Source organism: Myotis davidii, unplaced genomic scaffold, assembly GCF_000327345.1.
Source record: "Myotis davidii unplaced genomic scaffold, ASM32734v1 scaffold185, whole genome shotgun sequence".
NCBI lineage: Eukaryota > Metazoa > Chordata > Mammalia > Chiroptera > Vespertilionidae > Myotis > Myotis davidii.
The window spans coordinates 2454431-2479978 of record NW_006297811.1 but is presented as its reverse complement, the minus strand read 5'-3'; the positions used below and the strand labels follow the sequence as shown (position 1 = coordinate 2479978).

Here is a 25548-nt window from a genome sequence, read left to right as displayed (position 1 = left end):
TTGCTGTTTATGAAGAGGGGATGGGGAGCCTGGGACACTGATGGCTTGGTACCTGGTCTAGTGACCTTCAGGCTCTTTTTTTTAAAATATATTTCATTGATTTTTTACAGAGAGGAAGGGAGAGTGAAAGAGAGTTAGAAACATCGATCAGCTGCCTCCTGCACACCTCCTACTGGGGATATGCCCACAACCGGGGTACATGCCCTTGACTGGAATCACTGAGCCAGACCAGTTAGGGCTAGGCCAGTGCTTTGTGCCTTTGTTCCAGTAAAACTTTATTTACAAAAAACAGTCAGCAGGATAGATTTGACTTTTGGGGCCATAGTTTCCCAACTCTTGCTCTATAGACAACAACAAAGTTAAGTCATATTTCAAACTATGAGTCACTTGTGAAACACTCAGGGGCATGTTAAAATAAAGTTTCTCATGTAGGAGATAATGGGGTAAGCCTGAGATGTTGCATTTTTAACAAGGATCTAGTTCAGTGTCTATACTTTGAATAGCAAAGCTCTAGATTCCTTCTTAGAACTTCTACAAATGGAGGAGCTTTGAAAATCACAGCCTCAATGAATGAAAATTAAAAAAAATATAAGTATTTTCACGTGAGTCCTCTTTATAGCCAAAACTGATACATTGTGGTTTTATTTAGAAAACAAGGTACGTTAGTAATTATTCATTTTACTATCTTTGGTTTATAAATAAAGTATTCTTCTCAAGACAAGAATTTTCTTCATTAAAAAAATTTGAAAATAGAGAAAAGAAAAAGAAAGTACCCATAATCCTCTTACCCTAATACCTTTAATATTTGGATGATGTTTCCTTTTGTCACAGTCCTTATAACTAGCATTTCATAACATGATTAAGAAAATTCCACCTTACTTTGAGGCATTTATGTTTTCCCTTTTAATTTCTGCTCTGTGATCTGGTAAGTGACTCATAGCTTGAAATATGATTTAACTTTGTTGTTGTCTATAGAGCAAGAGTTGGCAAACTGTGGCCCCAAAAGTCAAATCTATCCCGCTGACTGTTTTTTGTAAATAAAGTTTTACTGGAACAAAGGCACACTTACTTGTTCATGTGTCATCTATGTCTTATTTCACTTTTACAGTGGCAGAGTCAAGCAGCGATAGAGATCATCTAGCCCACAAGCTTGAAATACTAGCATCTAGCCCTTTACAAATCTCATTTGCCAACCCTTGGTGTAGAAGAACATACGCTGTACTTTCCAAAATATTATTCTTTTATTTGATTTAAAATATACAAAATCTATGATGTTTTTAGAAGATACCTTTACAGTATAAATATCTTTACATTATGAAATTTCAAAGTCTGACTTTATTAAAACACCTTTATATTATACAATTTCAAATTATATTTTCCATTCAGCACTTCTAAACCGTCGAGCGATCTCCTGGACCTCCAGCCAGACTTCACCTCTGGCGGGGCGGCAGCAGCCGCGGCACCAGCACCAGCACCACCTTCTGGAGGAGCCACTGCATGGGGAGGTGAGTGAAACCAGACAGTCATGCCATCTCTCTATTTAGTTGCTTTTACTCAGACTATAACTGTTATGCTTACCTTCTGAGGGTGCAAATGGTGCTAGAAACTTGGAGAGAAAATGTTCAGAATGGCATCTATTGATAGAAATATATGTTGAGAGAGATGGAGACAGGAAAAGTACCCACAATACAGTTAAAATGTTCAAATAGTCATATAGTTTTTATTTTAAAAGTTAGAACAAAGGCAGTACTTTCCTTTGCTGTTCTAAAATTCTAATTATATTTAGTATTGTTTTCTAGAGATTCAGGCTATAGAAGTCTGGGTATTCCTGAAAATTTATGAGATTATGCAAAGACAGCATTTCTAATTTGGTTTTCTCAGGAAGAGCCTTCCTTCATGGATTCCTGACGGGAATTGATTTTATTCACATTGTATTTGACTTAAATGCAGCTAAAATCTGGGATAGCTTTGTCACTGGAGAATCAAACTTCTCAATTTCTCGCAGGAGCGGAATTCTTGCAACATCTTTAGAAAATGAATTTTCTAAGATTTGCACAAGACAACAAGATATGGTAAAAGGCTTTATTTACATGGAGTTACATTTCTCAGGTTGCAAAGCCCCATGCCCCTTAACCCAGTCCTGAAAGAGGAGCAGCTGGGGGTCCAGTAGAGCCAAAAGGAGGGCCAATGGCAAGATCTTCTGTTCCATGTTGCAGCCAGGTCCAGTTCAGCATTCAGGCTAATTCAAGTCCATTCGTCCACTGTGTGGGCACAGGGTAGTGCACCTCCTGCAACAGGAGAGCCAGGAACCTGGCACACCAGAGAGGGAGAGGCTCTGTAATAAATCAGTGACCCAAAATAACAGCATAGGTGATTCGTAAACTCCTAACTGGGGGTTCATGGAGAGTAGCCATGCTCCAGGCCTATGTCTTCTTTAGTGAAAGGTGTACCTTTGCTTTAGGTCAGCCCTTTCCATTGTTCTTGCGCATGTAGTTTACCACACCTTTGAAATGCCAGATTAATCCTCTTTTTTAGAGGCATAACCATTCTCAAGGGAGCACATAATCTTATTAACTATCGTATAATGCAATCATTTTCGATTTCCCTGCCTTCACGTATCTTCCTTATGTCCCCTTCTTAATTCCAAATGTATAAAGAGAACTACAAAGCTACCAGGCTTGGGAGCATTTGAGATCTTACTTCTTGGCATGTATCAGGTAGCTCAAATAAACTCAAACAAGCTCTAATAAAATTCTTTACAAGTGTGGACATTTCTTACATTGACACGCTAAAAAATTATTTGGGTGCCAAAGTTAAAAAAAATAAAATAAAACACACACACACACACACACACACACACACACACAAGAAAAACGTAGGTGAAATCTTTTTCCATTTCAATATGACATTTTAATTCATATTCATCTCCAAGGAGTTTTTGCTAAGACCCATAATATTGTGGAGAATAATTTATAATAACCAATTTTATTATAACACATTTCAGTCTTTACTTGTTAGAAGTAATAACTCTTGGTGACAAACACTGAGGCATCAGTAGGTCTAGTCACGTGGTTTCAACCTGGGCTGTCTGCCCTGGACATGCGGGTTGTGTCAGACTCCGGAGTGGGGCGGATATCTTGCCTGCTTTCTGCCAGCGAAGCTGTGAGCTTTGCTCACCCTTGAGAGAAAGCTGTTTTTTCTAAGCTGCTGGCCCCGAGGGAGCACTTTTCAATAAGTAGTGCAGAGCACTTTCTAGGCGAGCGGAAGCCTTGACTTAGGGCCTGCTGGTCACTTTTTGATGGTTAGACAGCATAAGTCTTCTGTCTCAACAAAATACCTACAGCTTCAGTGGAAAAGTCAGCTGGGGAGAAAAATGCTAATAAATAAATTTCCTAAGCAAAATAATAAAAATTATAAGCCTTAAGAAATTGAAGTAGTGTAATATGAAGTTGAGAAATCATAGTCACCCACCTTCAGTTTGCATTCTTTCTATAGATACCCAGTGATGGTTGAAGATGATGCTATACTGTAACATACATTTTGGCTTATGTGACTAAAAAAAAAAATCACTTTCTCAGTCTTGTTTGATAAGATTAGGCTGATTCTACTATTGAAGCACATTTTAATTTTGTTTAACTAGACAGTAAAATACAAACTTTAAAAAACTATTTAGACCTGTTTGGATATTCAACGACCATCACTACTTCAGGTGTTTATAAGTATAATGGGGCCTTGACTTACGAGTGTCCCGACTAACGAGTTTTTTGAGATACCAGCTGTCTCTCGGCCGATTTTTTGCATTGAGTTGATAGAGTAATTTGAGTTAACGAGCTCCTTAATGAGCTCGGTCTCGGAACGAATTAAACTCATAAGTCAAGGGCCCACTGTATTGCCATTTTAGGGGATATTATTTTTTTTCCTGTTGGTGTAAAGCAACCAAATTTTAGCAAATTCGTATTTTGGTAAATTTAATTTAAATAATGCTTATAAGATTTGGCATCCTGTGGGCTAATAATGAACATATTTCACTGGAAAGAATGCAGAGCATTTTTAAAACTACTTTTGGCTCCATAATAGGGAGAGTGTTTTTTTCTTGTAATAAATTCATCTCTCAGCACAAATAAGTGGGATATGTATGTTATATTTCTGTGTATCTTAGAAGTGGGGAAACAGATTATTTCTTACTAGAGGCCCAGTACATGAAAATTCATGCACTGGAGGGGGGTCCCTCAGCCCGGCCTACACCCTCTCACACTCTGGGAGCCCTCAGGGGATGTCCTACTGATGGCTGCCTGAGCCCCGGGCCTCGCAGCCATTGTAGCTTTGTCAGGATGGACTTCTGGAAGACACCACCCTAATTAGCATATTACCCTTTTATTAGTATAGATTATAAATGCTTGAAGTAGATTTCTGCTTTTTGAGAAACATGGAATTACTGCTAAGGTTTGAATTTGAATTAATGGACCTAATAAAAATTATCAACATGTATTTGAAAGCTTATCAGTATTATGTGATCATATGACTTTAATGATTTCCATATGGAATATTAGCTATGGTAGAAGCAGTTTTTATGACCCATATTACCATTTTCTTGTTAATTAAATCTGGGGAGCATATCTTTAGGCTATTTTCATATACATACATTTAGACAGATGTACACACACAGAAAGAATATAAGCTTTGACATTCACAAGTCATTAATGAAAATTATAATTTAACCTAAATGTTAGCTATAGCTATCATTGTCAAGCATTTTTTGTAACAGATATGGGTAAGCACTTAAATATATGACCACATTTAATCTTTATTATAACCTAAAAGTTTAGCTACAGCTCACTGCAGAATATAGATTTCCTTGTTAATTTAGTTGTAGGTCTGTTTCCTTAGTTACAGTGAATATTTTCTAGCGATTTCTATTATTTTAAAAAACCTCTGATTATATACTATTTGCTAGTGGAACAACTCTGCTATTGTAGCTTATTTGGATAGATAAATTTTTTACATCTAGTAGTAGTTTTGAGAATCTTTAAAACTGTTCCTATCATCCTAAAATAGAGACTTCCTTTTATAGGAGAGACAATTTTGCATAAAGCAAGATATAAGTAGCATAAATTTTATTTTATCTAAAAAATTAAAAGAGTTTGGAAACTAAAGCCTGTGGTTTCCAGGAATGGAAAAAAATTTCATTACCAACTATTCAACAATATGCTTAATTACCTCATACATTTTCTTAGAAAATTTTACTTTTCATCTTCCATTTTATCAGTGCTGGAAGTTTCATCATCTTCCTCCAGCTGAATAAGTCTTCTCCTTCTTAACAAATGTATGAAATCAGTTGCTCAAACCCGTCATAGGTCTGGAAACTGTGCTGTCATGTGGCTCTTCATTCTTCTGCTAAGTCTCATTGAAGCTTGAAATATCCATGTTGATAAGGGCAGGGCGAGGGAGAGTCCCACCAATGCCAGGAAAAGAGAGAAGCCAAGTCTGTCTGGCTTCTGATGACCCACTTTGGTCATCCTAAAACATTTTTAGGAAGTGTGACTGTGGAGTAACACTTGTATTGGGCCAGGTACTGTTGGTATAAGAAATTATTAGAAGAAACTTCTGTTTCTTGGGATGTGGACCTGGCCACCTAACAGCAGAATATACTCTAGCCCCAATCCAACATACACTGAGTGGCGAGATTATTATGACCACCCCATCAGTACTTCATTGACACTTCCAAAAATACTGAATATTTTCCTAAGCAAATACTCTCAAGGTTTTATTATTAATTATTTGTATAACTAATTCACTTCATTGTACTGATGGGGTGGTCATACTAATCTGGCCAGTCATACTAATCTGGCCACTCAGTGTAGGTCCTTTTTGCATGCTATTTAGTAAGTATACATTCTAAAATTTTAAGAGGGTTTCTAATGTCAACTCCACGTGCTATAATTTTCTAAAATTGTTATGAAATATATGGGATTTGGTTAGGAAGAGTCTGATTATCTCAGTGTATCTGTAGAGTGCTTTACATAATATTCATTGGGTTTGCAAAATGCATCGTTAAATGAATGTGATTATTTTAATGTCAAATTTATGTTTTTCAGTGTTTTTTTTTAAATATCCTCTAGAACTTTGGGGTTACAGGTTCTTATATTGTTTTTAAAGTTCTGGGGGAAAAACCTTTTTAATGAATTCTGATAAAAAAATTTTATCATTAAAGTAAATTTACAGGAACATTCATGAATTTAAATATGAAGTGTTTCATGTGACTGAGAAGAGAAAAATACCATTGAACAATTCAAATGTTTGACATGGAGTCATAGTATAGTAAAGAATAACTCCTTTTAGATTTCTTATTCAGGATGCCAGCTATAATCCCACTGTTGAACACAGAAAGTATAAACCTCCCAATGAAATGCTGTATTTTAACCTAAGGTTTATACATATAAAGATTATATTGAATTGAAAAATATCTGATAATATAAAACCTATGAAGAAGAAAAAGGTTTAGGTTGGCATTTCTTTTTCTAAACCCTACACTTGCATTTATTTATTTGACTGTTTTATACATTCTACAATCAAACTACAGCTTTTATAAAGCTCCAACTTATTCTCTGGTATTCCAGACTATAGTAGTTTCACCTACGATCAAATAAAGAAGATCAGTAAAGTTCAGTTAGCTATAATTTCATCAGAATGGACATTTATAGTATATGGAAATCAATCAAAGTAGATGAAATGGTAAATCTGGTAAAAAATAAATTGAGTTTTACAAAATTGTTTAGACCTGACTTAGGTAAGTGTCTTGACCTCCCTTGCTCTCAGTTTTTCCGTCTATGAAGTTGGAAACTTGATCTAGAAATTCACTAAAGTACCCCTCCAGCTCAAAAGTTCTATAATGATAACAGGTAATAGAGTCATCTCTCAGTATCCACAAGGCTTTGGTTACAGGACCCCCTCGGATACCAAATCTGCAGATGCTCAAGACCTTTATATAAATTGGCGAGTATTTGCATATAACACACATCCTCTTTAAGCCACCTCTAGATTAGTAATAACCCCTAATGTAATGTAAATGCTATGTAAATAGTTGTTTACTATATTGTTTAGGGAATAACAACAAGAAAAAAGTCTGTACATGTTCAGTAGAGATGTAAAGATCGTAGGTGAAACTACATAGTACACATCAGCACAATGTAACATTTTTCCCCAAAATATTTTGGATTCACGGTTGGTTGAACCAAGGATGTAGAATGCACAGATACAGAGGGCTGACTGTACATTTGTGTTTTTTATTACAAATGGTCCAGAAAGCTAGAATTTCTTCAGTTAGTGCCTCACCCTGCTTGGACACTGGTGTGGTTGAATATTTCAGCTTTATCTCTTATTTCTTCATATGCTGACACATAACGGACATCGATAGACCTTTTGGGAGAGGGTGAGTAAAGCTTATTTTAAACTTCTGTTTTGAGAGACTTCTGGATCTTACTAACTGCCTTCATTTTGATCTTTTGGAACCTGGTGTATTTTTCGTCCTCTCCTTTTCTTCTCTTCCATCTGTTCTCCATCTCTGGTGCAACGTAGACTCTCTGGCTACACTTTCCTCTGCTCCCTCTGAAGCACAGATTTCAGATCCCTTTGCATCAGAACCCACCCCTCCTACTACAGCTGCTGAAATTGCAACTGCTTCAGCTTCTGCCTCAACTACTACAACTGTTACTGCTGTCACTGCTGAAGTGGATCTCTTCGGAGGTTAGTTAGTCACATCACTGTTCCTTCATTTTCTTTCCAGGATTGCCGAGATGTAAAAGTCCGTACATTATTCAACAGCATGTCAGAATGCTTAAATATTTTTTAAATGTTTTTTCATGTCTGTTTATCTTAGCTGAATTTACCAACTTTATCTTCATTTAATTTCATTGATTTTAGAGCAGAGGTTGACTTTCTGTTTCTCAAAGTGGAAATTACCACTAGAACTCTTGACCCATATGTGTTTCCGCCCTGCAGTATCTATGCAAAAGTGGTACCAGACCTAATACTTTTAATTTTTGTCTTTTAGGCCAGATTCACACTAGCAGGGAGGGAAAAAAATTGGGGGAATATTGGGGCGGAAATCCTGGCCTAAGTTATTTCTTAAGATTTAGGACCAAAAAAATCATCTAAGAGAGTTTAGATTGGGAGAACTCTGAAGAGAGTTTGGGGATATGCCCAGTTTTGCAACTTTAAGCGTATTCTATCTAAGCAAAAACTTGGACCATCTTTGGCTCTGGGACTTTGAGAGATCATTTGAATGAGCTCTTGACATAGATTAAAAACAGGTTTAGGTGAGACTTTGAAAGGATTGAAAATATGCAAATGTAAACTCTGACACAGAGTTGATTTAGAGCTATGGGCGTGGGTCATATATCCTAGACTCTGCCAGGATCATCTGCCTGGACCTGGTGAGCCATCTGCAGCCAGTTTGTTTACGTATTCCCATCTGCGTAGTGCTCATGTCCAGGCCTCGAAAGGTGTACCTATCAATTGTACAAGTCGAGTAGCATTATATTCATCATAGTTTTGTGTTTCTTCATTATAATATAACATCTTTCCCAGGGCATTTTGAGAATATGGTAAAGACATTGGAGGAAGCAAATGATGGGGAGGGCAGGAGACTTTTTGGCAGGCTCCGGTGTATTCAGATCCTCCCCTGGGCACTTACTCTGACACGCTGTCACATACCATTGTTCTACATGCCGGACCCCAGTCTCTGAGGTTTGCCAACATTGTCTAAGACAAGGAGCACTCCAGGAGACAGCATCATTGTCACTATTTCAGGAAAGGAATTTGCACTCCCATTCCTACAGGAGAAACTTGTTCTTAAAAAGGAGGAGGGAGGGGTTTGCAGACTCTTGAAGAGTGTATTATAAAGCATCATCCACTAGAGAACGTTTTTCAGTTATGCCTGTATAAATTTGGAGACCAAAAATTTGTGTTAGCTTACACATACAAAATAAACTTATTCACGCCCTCCTTTTCCCTGCCCCTATTATTGATGTTGGGTATGGCAGTTTCTCATAGGCTCATGTTAACAGAAAAACTTCAATGAGAATAGGGACGGGATGGATAACAATTTTGTGCTTAAGCATTTAGCAATTTAGATTTTTGTTTTTCAGGCTATGTGTAAGGAGCTAATTGTCTCTAAGAAATCAATTCCATCTTGCTTCTCTCATGGCTCTCTAGAATAATAGAGCTAAAGATATTTCTTTGAAATAATCTTTGTGTCATTATGCTGTTTGTGTTGGTCATTTCTTCTGCTTTAACTACATTTGTCAGGCAGAGAAATATGTATGTTTGAAAATACTTTTATAATGCCATTATTTCTACCCTAAAATACAAATTTAAAGGACTAGAACAAATAAATAAGTCAATGACTAGTAATACAGAAAATCATATAAATTAATGCCAAAGAATGGGGCTCTCCCTTGTTTTCACCTTTATTCTTTCTAGTCACCTGGCTAGAGGTTGAGTACAGGTGCGTACATCTGCAAATCTCATCAGTTATTTTTACTGACCTGTATAGTTAATAAAACTGGCCTCTCACAGCTATCAAATCTCTATGCTTTATGTGTCAGGAGTCTATGTGTGTCGCTCTTTTGCAGTTTTCAGTGATATTCCTTAATTTATTTCATATTATTCATTGATTCATAAGGAATCATTTAGAGATGGGATTTTAAATAAAAACTTAAATGAGAGTCTCTGGCCACAATATCTGGCCATTTTTTAAAAAATCATGTGTCTCTAAAATGGGCAAGTGGTAGAACTTTTGAATATTAGACACCAGTTATTTGGTCTACAAAACTTTAAAACATGCCATTTTGAGATTTTATGTAGCATGCATAGCAGTATTAAGTAGATTTCTTTAGAAATAAGCTTAAAGAATTTTAACTTCTGAAAAAATAGCCAATTGTTTAATTTCTTGGATAAGAAATATTAAAGCATTAAATTTTCTATGTATTTTATTTCATTTGAAAAGTAGGAAATGTCTATTATTTTTAAACATTCAGATTATACCCACATAATATTTTAGTCATCTCAGTAGAAGTTATTAAACAAGTTTCTCAGAAACAGTTTTACTAAATGTTTTACTTTTTTTAAAAAAAATAAACTTAAATAAAAATCTTTCTGTGGTCATGCATAATAGCACTGGAAGGCTCTGTTTAAAGATTTCAGTAAAACTTAAAAGCTATTGATAAAACTAAAAGATAACATTCTTAAAAGCATTCTACTTTTTATTTATGAAGACCTCACTAACACCACATTAGTTTGTCCTAACATGGTTTTCCTAAGCACTAGAATGCCATAGTGATGCTAATTCCGCTGCACAAGCACCAGGGTGCCCTGTCAATCACCTGTATCCAGTTATGAACAAGCCTTCATGAGGCTTGGGAGCCTGTGAGCACAAAACCAGTGGCTTGAAACCCCAGGCACTTACCACACAGGCTGCCTTGATTTGGTGCGTGTTTTATAACAAGCTGGCCTTAGGAGCTGAGAGGAACTGGAATGGTGACTCTAGGGCTGTTGAGAAGGATCCTGTGATTTGAAGATGGCTTATGTGGCGAGAGAAATGGGGAGAGTCGTTCAGGATGGGGAAAACGACAGCTGTTAGACATATTTAGGAAGGTAGTTACAAGAAGCTTGAGAGAAAATGCTTCCTAGATTGCTAGAAGTAAAAAGACTAGTACAGCTGAGGAGAGGAGCATGCTGGGTAAGGCTTGGCAGAATTAGACATAAACTGCCAATAGGTAACATGGGAGAGCGAACTGCATTGGAAATCGCTTTAGTTTTTGATACTGGAAGAATAATGTTGCCATTGATCATGAAAGAGAGCTAGGCATTAAAAAAAGTTTAAGAAAACAAACAATGTTGAAATGTTATTATCTCTCACAGTGCTGGGGCTGACTGGGCTCAGCTGGACAGTTCTTGCCCAGGGTTCCTTTGTGGCTTCAGTCAGACAGTGGCTGGGCAGTCTTCCTCATCGTATCGCCCTCTCCTGGGCTGGGAAGACTGAACAGCCAGGGCTGGAGTGGCTGGGCACCTGTCTTTAAGGGAAGTTTTGATGGGAGTGAGTGAGTTAAGTTTATAATATTAAGTTTTACCAAATAGGAGAAGCATTAAAAGGAGATGTCTTGCTGACAGGAAAACCAACCAAAAAAAACATTACTGTCCTGTGGATAGAGCTATTAATGTGGGTTTCACCTACTTAACATAAGTGATCATTAGAGAGGCCAGCAAGTCACACAGTCGATATTTATTTGGCCCCTCACACTGATAGAACTGCTGTTTATTCCATTTTACAGGAGGAAATGTATATAGTGGGATGCGGCATAGCTCATAGCAGTGTTGCATAGTGGTTAGACACACACACAGTCAGAGAGTTCATGGACAAATCCTGACTCCATCATTTGCTGGCTGTGTGACCTTGGTCCAGTCACTGAGCCTCTAAACTTCCATTCTCTTACCTACAAAGTAGAGATCATAGAACCTATTTCACAAGATACATAGGAATTAAATTTAATGATGCACATGAAATATTTACACAGTGACTGGCACATAAATATCACTGAATAGTGACTGCTATTATGGTTTCTACTATTCCCACTTTATTAGCCCGAGTTCCAAGTTTTATAGGAAAAAAAAAGAAAGAACATAGACCTGACTCATGACAAAATATTTTCAGCCCTTCCAACATCCTCTGAGACTTTTCTTATGCTTTTCTGCCCCATCTTAGGGTTTCATGTTGCTCTAAGTTCTCTATTATAGTATCCTTACCATGGCACCTGGAGAAGAAGGTGTGCCCTATCTCCTCATGTAGTTTTCATATTCCATTATTATTATTACTTGGCCTCTCCCTCATTGACCTCCGTGTAGCTGAGTGAAGCAATCAGATCGCATAAATCTAGAAGATGTGAATAACTGATTGTCCCGTTGTCCCTTTTAGGGACATTTGTGTTTTTGTAAAGGACCTCTTAAGCCAAGTGAGTCCCTAATTTAATGTTCGTTAGAGTACTTAATTTCATGCTGAGCCTCAAGAGATGGCTAATGTGTTTCGCAGTCAGATCATTTTGGGACGTGCTGGGATAAACAGAGAAACAAGGGCCTTGACTGTAGGATTTCCTATAGCCTAATACACTACACAAATCTCTGAGAAAGGGGGTATACTGTGCAGTGTTTCCCACGTGTGACTGACAAACCCCTTTTCGTGGCCAGAAGCAGTGTTCTGGGGAATTCTGGTAGATGGGGAAGGCAGTGTTTTAAGATGGGAAGGCTAGCCTGTACGTAACAGGTTCTACGTGGGTGTTGGTGCCCACTTTCCAGCAGTTTCTTCTAGGCAACTTATGATGGTTCATTCCTTTGTACTTTGGAACCATAGAAGCTCTTCAAAAACCCCAGGATATTTTTTTTCTATAATTAACATCATCTGTTGGGGGGGTTGGGGGGGAAGCAACACATATTGGGAACCATCAACATTTTATAAATTGGGCATTTATAAACTGGGTGTGCCTGTATTTTAATGGATTTTTCTAACTCTAAATAGAAGAACACATATTCTTAAAACATGAAACTATATTTGAATCTAGTGGAAATAGATTATTTTCCAAATAACTAGAGCAATACAATATTTGAAAACAACAATAAATTTAAGTAAAAATAAAGGCATTATGGCGTCTTCCCCTAATTTTATTATCTCTTTATTTCTTTAAAACCAGTCCTTGGTTGTACCTGAAAATGCTTTTCAAGGGTTATGATGACCTACCTTTTATGAATACTTTGTAAACCTTTTGTATTCACAGTATAATTTCTCCTATACTAGACTATAAAAAAAATTTTTAAACTAGAACTGTTTTTACATTACCATTGTATATTTCAATTTATTGGCATTAAAGAAGACATCCATGTTGCTAGAAACCACTAAAGACCTCACAGTGATGTAGTGAATAAGTAGCACCTGGACATCAACGTTTAATGTCTTAAATTACATAATAAAGTTATTTTTGTTTTAATTTTCACATCCATTAATTTCTAGTGATACATAAAACATGCTTCTCAGAGCCCTTATACAATGAGAATCCTGTTACCTTTTGGGTCCTAATAGGCCTCACAGTATCGACACTGTACCACTTGCATGTAACTAACATGAAGGGGCGCAAAGAGTTGTTTTGTGACCACCAACAGTGCATGGGCCGTAAAAATGCGTTTTAAGAAATTCATGTTGTATAAGGGAGCCTTCTTCGCAATTTAACATGGTTCTTTTACTGTATTTCTTCTCTTTTTATTCCTTTAATTTCTGCTGTTTTAAAAACTGCACCCAAGATGCCTTTGCAGCTTCTCCCGGGGAGGCCCCTGCAGCATCCGAAGGGGCCGCCGCCGCAGCCACCCCAACCCCTGTAGCCGCGGCACTTGATGCATGTTCAGGAAATGGTGGGTTTCAAGTCACGAGCCCGTCTGTTGTTTTTCTGTCCTAATGTAAAACTGCCGTAGTTAGATGGGGCCATATGTGTTTCAAATTTTACTTTCTTCTGAGTAAAAAGTGTCATTCATCGTAGCTGACTAAATAACGCCGGCACTTAAAACATTAAGACAATGAAGTGCATACTTATCAAAATTGACAATTTCTCAAGATTGACAATTTTTATCAGTGCAAGTATGCCCTCTTAATGTTTTTTTTATTCTCTAATGCTATATTGCGACTCTTCTGTAACACAGAGTTCAAATATATAGGCATGTTTTAATGTATTTTCAAAGCTATTGGATTACGTAAGGATTTGAAGAATAACAATCTCTGATGCTAGACTGTAGGCTAATCTTACAAGTACCTTGATGTGTTTCGGTTTCTTAACTTGCGGTAACTGCTAAATTTTCTTTTTTTTTTCCTTTAGAAAAACATCCTAATCACTGACCCCTGCTAATAGGGCAGTAGTTTAGTCCAAGCAGCCTAATGAATGCCTAGCTAGTGGGTAAATATCCATGTCAGGTGTCTCTTACCATAGTTATGATGCCAGCCTCTCGTCTCTTTCCGTAACTGATGCTGTATGTGTCTCCACTTTCCTTTCCAAAAGACCCCTTTGCCCCGTCCGAAGGTAGTGCAGAGGCTGCACCCGAGCTGGACCTCTTTGCAATGAAGCCACCTGAGACCAGTGTTCCTGTAGTTACCCCTACAGCTAGCACAGCCCCTCCGGTTCCTGCCACCGCTCCTTCTCCTGCTCCCGCCATTGCAGCGGCCACTGCTGCTACTACCGCTGCTACCACCGCCACCGCCGCCACCGCCACCACCTCCGCCGCCACCACCACCACCACCACCGCTCCTCCTGCTCTAGATATCTTTGGTGGTAATTTTTTGTTCTTGTCATTGAACTCATTACATCTGGTGGAGTGAATGCTGGTACTTGCAATAGTCTGCATCCACAGCTATCACTGCATGCACACTTGGTAACGGAATGGTTCTCTAGAAACCATGTGCTGCTTTTGTCAGAATTCCCCAGACGACTAAGTCAGAACCGGAAAGTGATGCTGTTTCAGGCTGAGTAAAGGCATGTGTGTTCTTGGTCTTAGATTTATTTGAGTCTGCTCCTGAAGTCGCTGCAGCGCCCAAGCCGGATGCTGCTCCTAGCATAGACCTGTTCGGTACAGGTAAAGCCAAAGCCACCCACCCCTCTCTTGCGTTAGTTTTCCCAAACGTGTCGGTGACTAAGCTCTTTGTACTCGCCTGTGTGAATGCATTTGTTAGATGTTTGGCTTTGATTTCAGCTTTCTACTTACTTCTGCTTGGTTTTGGTTTGTTTCCCTTTTCGGAAGATGCTTTCTCCTCTCCACCACAAGGGGCCTCTCCTGTGCCTGAGAGCTCTCTCACCGCTGACCTCTTATCGGGTGAGTCCTTTTGCCCACATCAAGCCTTCAGATGTCCTGTGGGGGTCACGTGTGGAGAGGGCAATATGAAAGCGTGCAGTTTGTCTTGGGTCCTCTGAATCAAAAAATATCACTTTTTAAAATCTCGTTCTTTGGCCCGTCACCAACTGAGGAAGGTTAATATTTCAAATCTAACGCAATGAAAAGACAAAACTTTTTTTTTTCCACACTGAAACCTCTGACCTCAAGATGTCAAATTTTATTTTCTTCGGGAAAGTGTGTATTTTTAGATCCATTTGCTTTCCCTTAACTGTCAAGACTGTCTGCATTGTTCCGCCTGCTGTTAAACGTGAAATCTCAAGGAGCCGTTTGTCACGGCTCACGGTTTCATTTTCCTTTGGGTGACGGGCGATGTTTCCTGTCGTGTGCTTCGCTGCAGTGGATACGTTTGCATCACCGGCTCCTGCAACCACTGCCTCTCCTGCAAAAGTGGATTCTTCCGGTGTGATAGACCTTTTTGGGGGTGCGTATCTCTCCTCCTTCAACACCTAACAGTCTTATTTTTTTCTTCGTAATAGTTTATAGATCCTCCCTTTCATTTTTTTTTAACCATGTGAAGCCATTTCCATCTCTTGAATGTAAACTCCAGTTTTTTAGATCTTTGCCATTTCTTTGCATCATCTTCATCCTCATCAGTTCATAATTTTCCGTGCATGGCCTAACAACTCCAGATGATTGTTTTTAACTTTCCGTTCATCCTTATGTAGAATCAGCTCATTTGAATTTCTCTCTACCGTTCTTCCCTGGCGATCCTGATCTGTTGGCCAAAGCAACACTTCTAAGTTCTTAAAGGCAATATAAAAATGAACTAAATTCAGAATTGAAAACAAACAAGCCGGTCAAAACGGAACATATAAGCTCTAGATGTCATACAGTATTTTGTAGAGTTTATTTATGTTGAGTTTGATGTTTTAAAATCCTTCCAAAGAATTGGAAGGTATCTCACTGATTTAAATGTATTTTCCTCTTCCTGTATATGTTATTGAAAGGCAGGAAAATGTGCTGAATTAACTCCTGAATTACTCCTTTGGGTGATTCATGTAAAGTCTTCTGTTAGCAGTAAATGTACAAGGAAAAAAATTGCAGGATAGAAGTGGTTTCTTCATGAAAATCCACAAGTGTGTATCTACTGGCTACAATGTTATCGTTAGCAAGTTAAACCCACACTAAGTGCTCTGTGTGCCGTGATGGGTCGAGTACACCAGGGGTGCAAAGATGTCACCGTTTCTGACATTCAGAGGCTCAAAAATTGTGGCAAATAAACACGAAACCTTGACAGATGAGTATAAGAGGGCTGTTGCTGCTGCTTGAATTGTGTAAAAAATTTAAGTTTAATAGAATTATAAATGAGAAAGTTTTATTACCTTTGGACAAAATTCTTAACACTTGGATCTTATTTTGATAAATGACAGGATTTAGTCCGAAAGTTTTATCCTTTAAAAAGTTATCTTACTCTTACAAAGACGTTAATTCTTAACTATTATAGCACTCTTTTGTTTTGGGAGAATAAAGTTATCAGAGCATAATTCAATTCACTCTGTCATTTCACATATCCATAGGCGACTAGCTCACCGTACAGCGCTCCATATGTATGCATTTATCTGCAGAACACTTAAATTACTCACTGTACTTACCATTTACACTCTTTTACTTTTTTGCTGCATAATGGATAATGGGTAGATGCATTTGGAACTAGTGCTTCTGAACCCCAACCTGCACCTCAGGCTGCTTCTAGTTCATCAGCATCGGCAGACCTACTAGCTGGTAATTAAATTAAAATAAAATGGTATTTTGTAGAAGTTAAGTTTGGATATATTTTTATAAGTAACAGCTGTTATATAAATTTTAAGGTGTATGTTCTCTTTGAGACGTGAAGTTGGAAAACAAGAAATTATATAATTGAAGGTTATTGCCCAGAATTTTATGAAATTAGTCTTAAAATCACATTTGTATACAAGCCACCACTGTGGCTCCATGGATGCTTCTAATCTGCCTTACTTTTAGTTAGCACATTTTTTTTGTTTACTTTAGAGCTAATATGCTTATGTTTTAAGCCCGGGCTGGATAGCTCAGTTGGTCAGAGCATCATCCAGGTAGGCCAAGCTTGTGGGTTCCATCCCCAGTCAGGGCACATAAAAATAATCAACCAATGAGTGCATAAATAAGTGGAACAACAAATCAATGTCTCTCTCCTTCTCCCTCACCCTTTCCTTCTCTCCAGTCCTTTCTAAAATCAATAAAAAAATATTTTGAAAATATGCTTATGTTTGATCATTGATTCTATAATATATGAATCACACTAGGAGAAACTCTTAGATTTCCACCATTGGGTTGAAGCTGCTGCCACCTTTTAACAAGCAGATCATTTTTTAGGTCTGTAAATCCCTGGAGTAATCCCAGTTCAACAGGACTATGGTGTGGAATAGATTAGTACAAGATGAATTATTGCTCATTGCTAGGAAGGGATAGATAGAATAAAAGGAAACATTTCAAGGACTCAAAGACAGTAAAAGCCAACTGTTGTCTTTCTTGGAAGCAAGGCGAAGTGTGCTTAGTGAGAGCCAGACCTGGAAATTATGATTTTTGCAGGCAAAGCACTTGCCAGTTATAAGACCACAAAAGTGAGTTTTGGGTTCTGGTTATCAACTCCCAGGACACTGCGGTTTTACCTCGCTCTGACTTAACTTAGAAGGGTGCATAGAGGAAACAGAGCAGCAGCATCACAGAGGACTCAGATACCTAGATGCAGCCTCCTCTGTCCCTCCCCAGTCACCAGAAAGGATGCATTTTGGTCATAATGTCGGTGAGGGACTGGTGAGAATGTAGGTCCCATAAGCGCAGGGAAGCCACCATGTCCAGAGCCTCTCAGCTTAAATTCTCTGCTAGCCATGTAGCCTTTGATAGGGTGACTGGCTCTCGTTTTAGAGTGTAATAGCAATGCTAACACCAGATCCACCAGGGAACATTCATTCTTGGGTGAGTAGTGAGTAATGGCCTCATCAACCTTCAGAGTTGTAGGACATTTGACATAACGGCAAATGCTTCCTCAAGAGGCTGCATGGGTTATTACAGCCCCACTCTTGACCTTCCCTTCCGTCAGTAATGCAAACTGGATATTTAACAATCTTTCCCAGGGGCAATGGCATTCTTTTATGTCTTTGCCATCCTTTCCTGCAAACAAGACATTCCTGTTTGCCAAATCCACTTCATACCAGTGTCTGCCAGCTGGTATTTTTCTAAATGACGAAGATTCAGGATTCCACTGTGGACTTGGAAAGGGGCAGATATGACAGGAGGCTGTGCATTTAACACAAACCACAACTGGTTGCTTGGTGGGGGAAAAAAATACTAGCTTATCTGACTTTTCTCCTGGTCCAGATACTCTTCATAGCAGCTTCAAATTGGTCACAGAAACCTTAAGCTCTAGCTAAACCAGTACCCTTAATCCAGATATTTAACAGGCTGTAAATGGGAGAATATGTTTTTAGTTAGCACAAACTATGCTGTAGCAATAAGATTTTAACAGGCTGCAGAAACAGCATCATTTTAAATGCCTTTTGAGAGGAAATGACCTTGTCAATTTTAAAATGAGATTAGTGATTATAAATTTTTGCTTTGAAGTTGTAATTAAGATTGAAATGATATGAATAAAATCAAAAGTTCTGGCTTTTTGCAGAATTTCAGGGTATTCTCTCCAAGTCATTGAGATTACTGGTACGATGCCGATATTATGCAAATCTCAGAGTCTGGCTGGAAACTTGAGAATTAAATTTATTGCAAATAAAGGTTAATATTTAACACAGTGAAGAATACAGCTGACAAACTTCTCTCAAAATATACCAGCTGAAAATATAGATATTTGAAAGATACAGACAGATTCCTGAATGATGGGCATAAAAATGCATTATTAAGGGAGATTAGGTGTGTTGAAGGATATGCCTAACTTCTGAGGTGGACATCAAGAAGGAAAACCATATTCTTCCCTAACAGACACAATTCTGAGGTGACTGCACCATAAGTCTGTGCTAATAAAGGAATGTGTCACATCCTACCTTTAATTCCAAAGGCGGGGAAGATGTGAACCAGCCTTATGAGGCTCTTTGCAGTTTTACACTGTCTGCTAATCACAAGACACAAATTACTTTTTTAGCGGAGTCATAGAAGTCCTTGAATGGATTTAAAATATAAAAATGTTCAGTGTTGAATTAATAACTTAACAATTTTCACTAAATGGGAAGGTCTACAGAGGGCCAATACTTTCATCTTGTGTGGGGCTGGAAAACAGTCTGAAAGTGTCAGACAAAATGTCTCAGGCTATTATTAGTCTCAGGTTAAAATGTCTCAGGCTAGCAATATTGACTAGCTCATGTTGATCTTCATAAATGGAATGTGTTAAGAACTGGTTGTACCACTGGGAATAATTGAAATGATACCATCTTTAACATAATGGAGCACATGTGGGTAAGGAGACTATGTGTGAGAGTGTGTTTCACCACCAATAGTTTTAAATTTTCACTCGACTCAATAATTTGATGGGTTTTGATATGTCTTCATTAATAAACCTTCATTAAGTGCCTAGGCTGTTCCCTTTGAGAAAGATACATTTGTAAGATGGTTGAGCAATCCAGTTATAGTGTAGGAAAGTTCAAATATGCCTGCAAGACATTCAGAAACCTACTGATTACTACCTTATTTTCAATTCCATAGAATACTTTTCTTCTTAATGAAATTTATAACCATATTGAAAGAAAGATTAGTGGTTTCAGTTTATTATTTGCTTCTATTCCTGGATCCTAAAACTTTTCACTTAACAGAAGGAGTTCCCCAAACTTCTTACTAATGTCTATAATTTTCTTGTTTAGCTCTTCATTAAGAGTATAGCAGTACATTTTCCTTTAAGATAATCAGTTCATTATTTTATGTCACTTTATACCTTTTTAATTAAGCTAGGTTTGTGAGGGCACCTACTTCATAACAACTGAGTATAATGGAGAAAGTCATCTTCCCAGATCTTTGTCAAATTTATAAACCTATAGGAAGATACAAGTCTGGCATTACTCCTGACTGTGGGAAAGAGGCTGTGTAGTATGACAATGAACAAGTATCTGGAAGATTCCTGTGTGGAATCCTGGCTCTGCATTTGCCATCATTGACCTTGGGCAAATTACTTAACCTCTCTGGCCTCAGTTCCCTCATCTGTGGAACTTCATGGGGTTGGTGTTAGGATTAAATTAGCTAAAGTATGTTTTAGGTTGAACAACATAAAATCGCTGCTGTTTGTAGGACCAAAATGGTCCAATATAGGAAATTCATGTGGTTCAACCTAATAAATGCATAGAACAGTGCCTGGCACTTGGTGAGCCTCATGCCAATTGGTTTTACCCTTTAATGTCTTAGAGAAGGCACTGTTACTTTTTGTTGTTGTTGAATAGTGTTATTTATTTACCTATGGAGAAAATCTACTTATATTACGAAGTTTAGCAGTACTAAGCAGATGAGCCCCGTGTCAAAGCATACATTTTTCTCTTTCTACTACTTAATCTTGGGTAGGTGTGTTAACTTCTCTTGCACCATTTCTTCCAGCCATGGAAAGATAGGATTGAATCAGATGATGCTAAGGCCCTTCCCAACACTAATATGATGTGATTCTAGGATATGTTATCTTTTCTTGGCCAAGTTTTAAGAAGCTGAGCATCAAGTACAATTGTCTCCACACTCACCTGTAACAAGAAGAAGCACCTCATAGAATAATTGCCTAATAAGCACAGCCATATTCCAACTTTGAGATGTGGGATGTTTCCAAAAAGTTAGCATTAACACAGCCTACCTCCTTAAAACCAAATTGGTCACATCCACAAAAAATAATTACTGTTGGCCTATCTTTGCTTCAGACTGATATTAGTTCTTAAAAATATAAAGGACGTCTTTTCTTCAGTTAGGAAAGTTCCATGATGCTTATGTCACTCAAATACTAAAATCACTTAAAGTGAACTTTAAAAACCACCTTCTAATAGGTAACAACTTTCCAAATTACATTTTTTTATACATATGCAAGGAAAGCTTAAACCCAAAGCCATATCAATTTCCAGGAGCAACATGACGTGAACATTATTGTCTGCTTTAGAAAATAGTAACCAAAGAATTTCAATGGGAGCCATTTTCAAACTTATAAATTGGTTTTATGGATTGCAAGCTTAAGGATATTTTTTGAGCATTCCTGATGTTTTTTTTCATAAGCAGTTTCTGAAGGAGAGCAGATACAGCTAGATTAGAAAGGAATATACATACCCAAACTGAATATAAAAAAAAACTCCTGGTAGTAATAAATCCTTTGATAATAGAACATCATCTCAGCTCTTATTAAGAAATCACTTCACAAGTTGCATATTTTTGTACAGATGAGCTCTGCTTCTGCTTTTGTCTGGGGGTGGAGAGAAATGATTTGCTTCTAGTAGTCAAAAGATAAATATGTAATTTGAGGTTTCCTTACTTTATAATAGTCTGATTTCTCCTCACCTTTTATATTAGACTAGAGGCCCAGTGCACAAAAATGTATGCACTCGGAGGGGTCCCTCAGCCCAGCCTGTGCCCTCTTGCAGTCTGGGACCCCTCGGGGGATGTCCACCTGCTGGCTTAGGCCCACTCCTCGGGGGATTGGGCCTAAACTGGCATGCAGATATTCCTCTGGCAGCCTGGAAGCCCTCAGAGGATGTCCACTTGCCAGCGGGGAGCAGGCCTAAGCTGCAGTCTGACATCCTTAGCACTGCTAAGGAGACGGGAGAGGCTCCCGCCACCACTGCTGTGCTAGCAGCTGGCAGCCTGGCTTGTGGCTGAGCAGAGCTCCCCCTGTGGGAGCACACTGACCACCAGGGGGCAGCTTCTGCATTGAGTGTCTGCCCTCTGGTGGTCAGTGTGTGTCATAGTGACCAGTCATTCCCAGTTGTTCTGCTGTTAGGGTCAATTTGCATATTATCCTTTTATTATATAGGAAGTTTCCTTCACTCCATAAACATTAATACAGGATTTCAGGCATTGTCTGACTATGAGTAGAAAAGGTGAGAAAAGAAGACACAGTTCCTGACATCAAAAGATCATTCCTGGGGTGGGTAGGTGGGTCTGGGGGTGAGAATAAAGAATTATGATGGGGCTTGGGTAGAGCACATATGTACTTGGGGTGGGTTGGGTGGGGGTAGTTGTGACTGATAACAGTATAAGGCAAGGAATCCCTCCCAGAGCAGGCATCTGACTCACTATGATGATACAATAAGCAGCAACCTAGTTTGCAGAGATGGAGAGGGAACCAGAGCCAGAAGAGCTTGATTGCTATGCAAAGGAATCTGCACTCTATGACTCTGAAAGTTATGCGAATCCAGGGAAGGATTTTAGGCAAGTAACTTTATCAACATTTTCCACTCAGAAAAATCACTCAGACTGTACTACAGAGACTGGACTGAAGGAAGTCCAAATGAGAAGCCCCACTGGACGACTTTATGAAACCTGAGAGCCGTGTTGGGCGAGCCTTCACTTGGCAGTAGCAGCAAGGGGACCAGAACATATGAAAGATATTAAAAAGGATTTGGTGGCAGAAAGAATGCACACATATTTTTCTGATTTTATTTTATTATCATACTGGTTCAATGTGTACAACTAAGTGTTTTCTAACTACCTGGTATTGTGATTTGAAGAATCAAAGATTAAATATAATGAAAATAATTATCTGAATTTTAACTCGGGTGAGACCCTCTTAGCTTTATGTGCTCTACTGTATTCGTAGATTTGGTTGCCGCAGGTTCTCTTAACAAAGGTATATATTCTTGTGTGCTATCTTGTTTCCAGTTTACTTAAATCTCTCATTAATACATGATAGGTGTCAACATCCTTGAAAAACTTATAATAACCTATAACTTCCCAGGTGTCATTGACTTCTCTCATCTACATGCATTCAATTCCTTTCTGTCTTCTATAACTTTTTCGTTAGGGTCAATTATGGCCTTTACCCATGGTTAGTTGTTTCTGCTTATATTTTTCTGGAACTGCTTTTTCCTAGGATTTGGGGGTTCCTTCATGGCCCCTTCTCCATCACCAGTGACTCCAGCCCAGAATAACCTGCTACAGCCCAATTTTGAGGCAGCTTTTGGAACAACGCCTTCAACTTCTAGCAGCAGCTCCTTTGATCCATCAGGTGAGACAGTGGTTTTCAAACATTCTTTTAATTTGTTCTGAATATAAAATAAACCACCTAAGGTTAGTATGATAATCAGGAAATGTCTACGCAATACTGAGTGATGACCTTATTTTAAAAACTGTTCAATAAATAAATTCAGTAACTTAAGTGAATATTTATAGTACATTTTGGTGGTTTTAAGAATAACTTTTAATTCCTTTCTGTGTTTCTGTTTTTAATTTTTTTGCAGAAATCTAACTTAACATGCACACCATCTATTGCATGAGCTTACATGCACATGGTTTAGAGATGGTTAAAGGAAAACAAGTACTCTGTACTAAATCTTTGCACAGTATCTGAATGTGTGGACACTCCCCCTGCTGTTGCTCACACCCTCTGAAGCTTGCATAGTTCTTGGTTTTTTGAACTTGAGACACAAATAGTATTCTTTGCCTGCCTTTAACCTTTCATCCTGCTGTCATTTTGTTTGTATTCTCTTCCATTCTACTCTTCCCATGCTGGGTCCTTACTACAAATTTTCAATTGGTGAGTTTTTGGCAATTAAATGTGTTTCAGAAACACCCTAAATATATGCCCTGCCTGACAATTCGGTTGCTTCCATTGCCAGTGCCTAGTTGAATGCTGTTCTTTTTTAATTTAGAATCATTGTATAGTAGTATGTATGGTAAATATGCATAGTTTTTTAATAAAAATTAACAACCACAAAATCTTTGACATAGATATTAGCAATAACTTATGCAAATCCCATGAATCTGCATTTTAAATGGTCTTCTTGTGTTCTAGGAACTAGACAAGTAGTAATCAGTTACATGGTAATCAGGAACCATGAATAATGGCATGGTTCCTAGTACTGAAATAGTGTTTACTTTAAATAGTCCCTTAAAGTTAGAACCAAAAGTGAGTGCTATACTGGAGAAAAAAATTAAAATTCTTACTTCCAAAATATGTTCAACTGTTTTTCAGATACTTTTTAATAGGTATTGACCATTATATCATGTTTTATTTCGACACTGATTTCATAGGGAACTAAGAGATTTGGCCTTCTTTTCTCATTTAAGAATTGTTTTAAGTTGTTTATGTAATAGTTTCAACAAAGACTTTTTTTAAAAAAGTAAGCATTGTAGAACTTTAGAGTAAACCAGTTAGGCTTTGCTAAATCACTACCATTTTGAATAAAACATGTTTTAGTGATAGCTTTTAATGAGTAACCATGGCTACCAATTATTGAGTGCCTATGTACAGCAAATGTTATAATGAAGACATGACATGTATTATCTAATTTAATCTTTACAACAAAGCCATGTAGTAGTAGTAGTGGTACTTTTCCCACTTACAGATGAGGAAATTAAAGCTCAGACAGAAACTTTCTCAAAGACATACAGCTAGTGAGGCGTGTAGCTGAGTTTGAGCTCAATTCTGACTCCAAAGTCTGTGCTCTTTCCTGTACATTACACAGATTGTTTTCCATCTTTGTTCATGTTCATTAGTATTTCCATACTTTACGAATAGACTTATGTAGAGATGTTGTTTTTGGTGTTATGGTCATAATAAGTGTGAATTACAAGCCTTCTTTTATAAGATTGTATATTCACTTGTTTCCATAGTTGTTTTTTTAAGACAGTTTTCCCTTTAATTTTCCATATGATGTATTTTTTTCAATTATTCTGAACCTGGTTTATTTGATTTCCAGTGTTTGATGGTCTAGGTGACCTTCTGATGCCAACCATGGCACCAACTGGGCAGCCTGCACCCATCTCAATGGTACCTCCTAGTCCTGTAGTGGCAGCAAGCAAACCTCTTGGGAGCGATCTTGACTCGTCTCTTGCCAGCTTAGTAGGCAGTGAGTCATATAATTTTATTTAACTGAATCATGTGTGATTTCCCCCGTCTTTTCCTATGTATTGTTTCTGGATTCACTTGTGGGTGAGTGTATTAAGGAGTGGGCAGAAATTCTTAGTGCTTTACCCAGTACAGCTCCTTGGAAGGTAAGCAGTCTCTATACCGTAGTCTTACAAGCAGTACCCAGGCCATAATTAATAATTAATCTAAATTATCCAAGGTATAGTTAGCATGTGCAAGTATGAAGTCAAGTGCGTTATGTATAATAAGTACTTAAGTTTCCATTTCATTTGGAAATGAGAACGCAGAATAACGTAAATGCAGTATGTTTACTAATTGAACATCCAAGTGCGTTTTAGTTATTCATTCAACAAATACTATTTATTGAATACTGGGCATTCTTCCAGGCTTGAGAGAGAAAATTAGTGATCAAAACAGGTATAAATTTCTGTTTTTATGGTGCTCTGAAAGGGAAAAGACAAACATTAAACATATTCAAATTGATAAATTCTATAGTGTGTTAGGTTATAAGTCCCATGGGGGAAAAACAGAGTGCCACAGAGTCGGGGTGAGAGTAGGCCTCACTG

The 25548-nt window shown here is 38.0% G+C and overlaps 1 protein-coding gene across 1 annotated transcript in view; it reads left to right on the top strand.

The window, feature by feature from the left end:
• SNAP91 (synaptosome associated protein 91kDa) overlaps positions 1-25548 on the top strand; it is a 119276-nt gene that overhangs the window by 72556 nt on the left and 21172 nt on the right. The window contains exons 15-25 of the mRNA XM_015570286.1: positions 1387-1505; positions 7415-7429; positions 7576-7743; positions 13345-13452; positions 14091-14360; positions 14584-14661; positions 14827-14898; positions 15317-15400; positions 16618-16701; positions 22985-23119; positions 24813-24962. Coding sequence (XP_015425772.1) covers positions 1387-1505; positions 7415-7429; positions 7576-7743; positions 13345-13452; positions 14091-14360; positions 14584-14661; positions 14827-14898; positions 15317-15400; positions 16618-16701; positions 22985-23119; positions 24813-24962 — 1283 coding nt within the window. The remainder of the gene's footprint in view (positions 1-1386; positions 1506-7414; positions 7430-7575; positions 7744-13344; positions 13453-14090; positions 14361-14583; positions 14662-14826; positions 14899-15316; positions 15401-16617; positions 16702-22984; positions 23120-24812; positions 24963-25548) is intronic.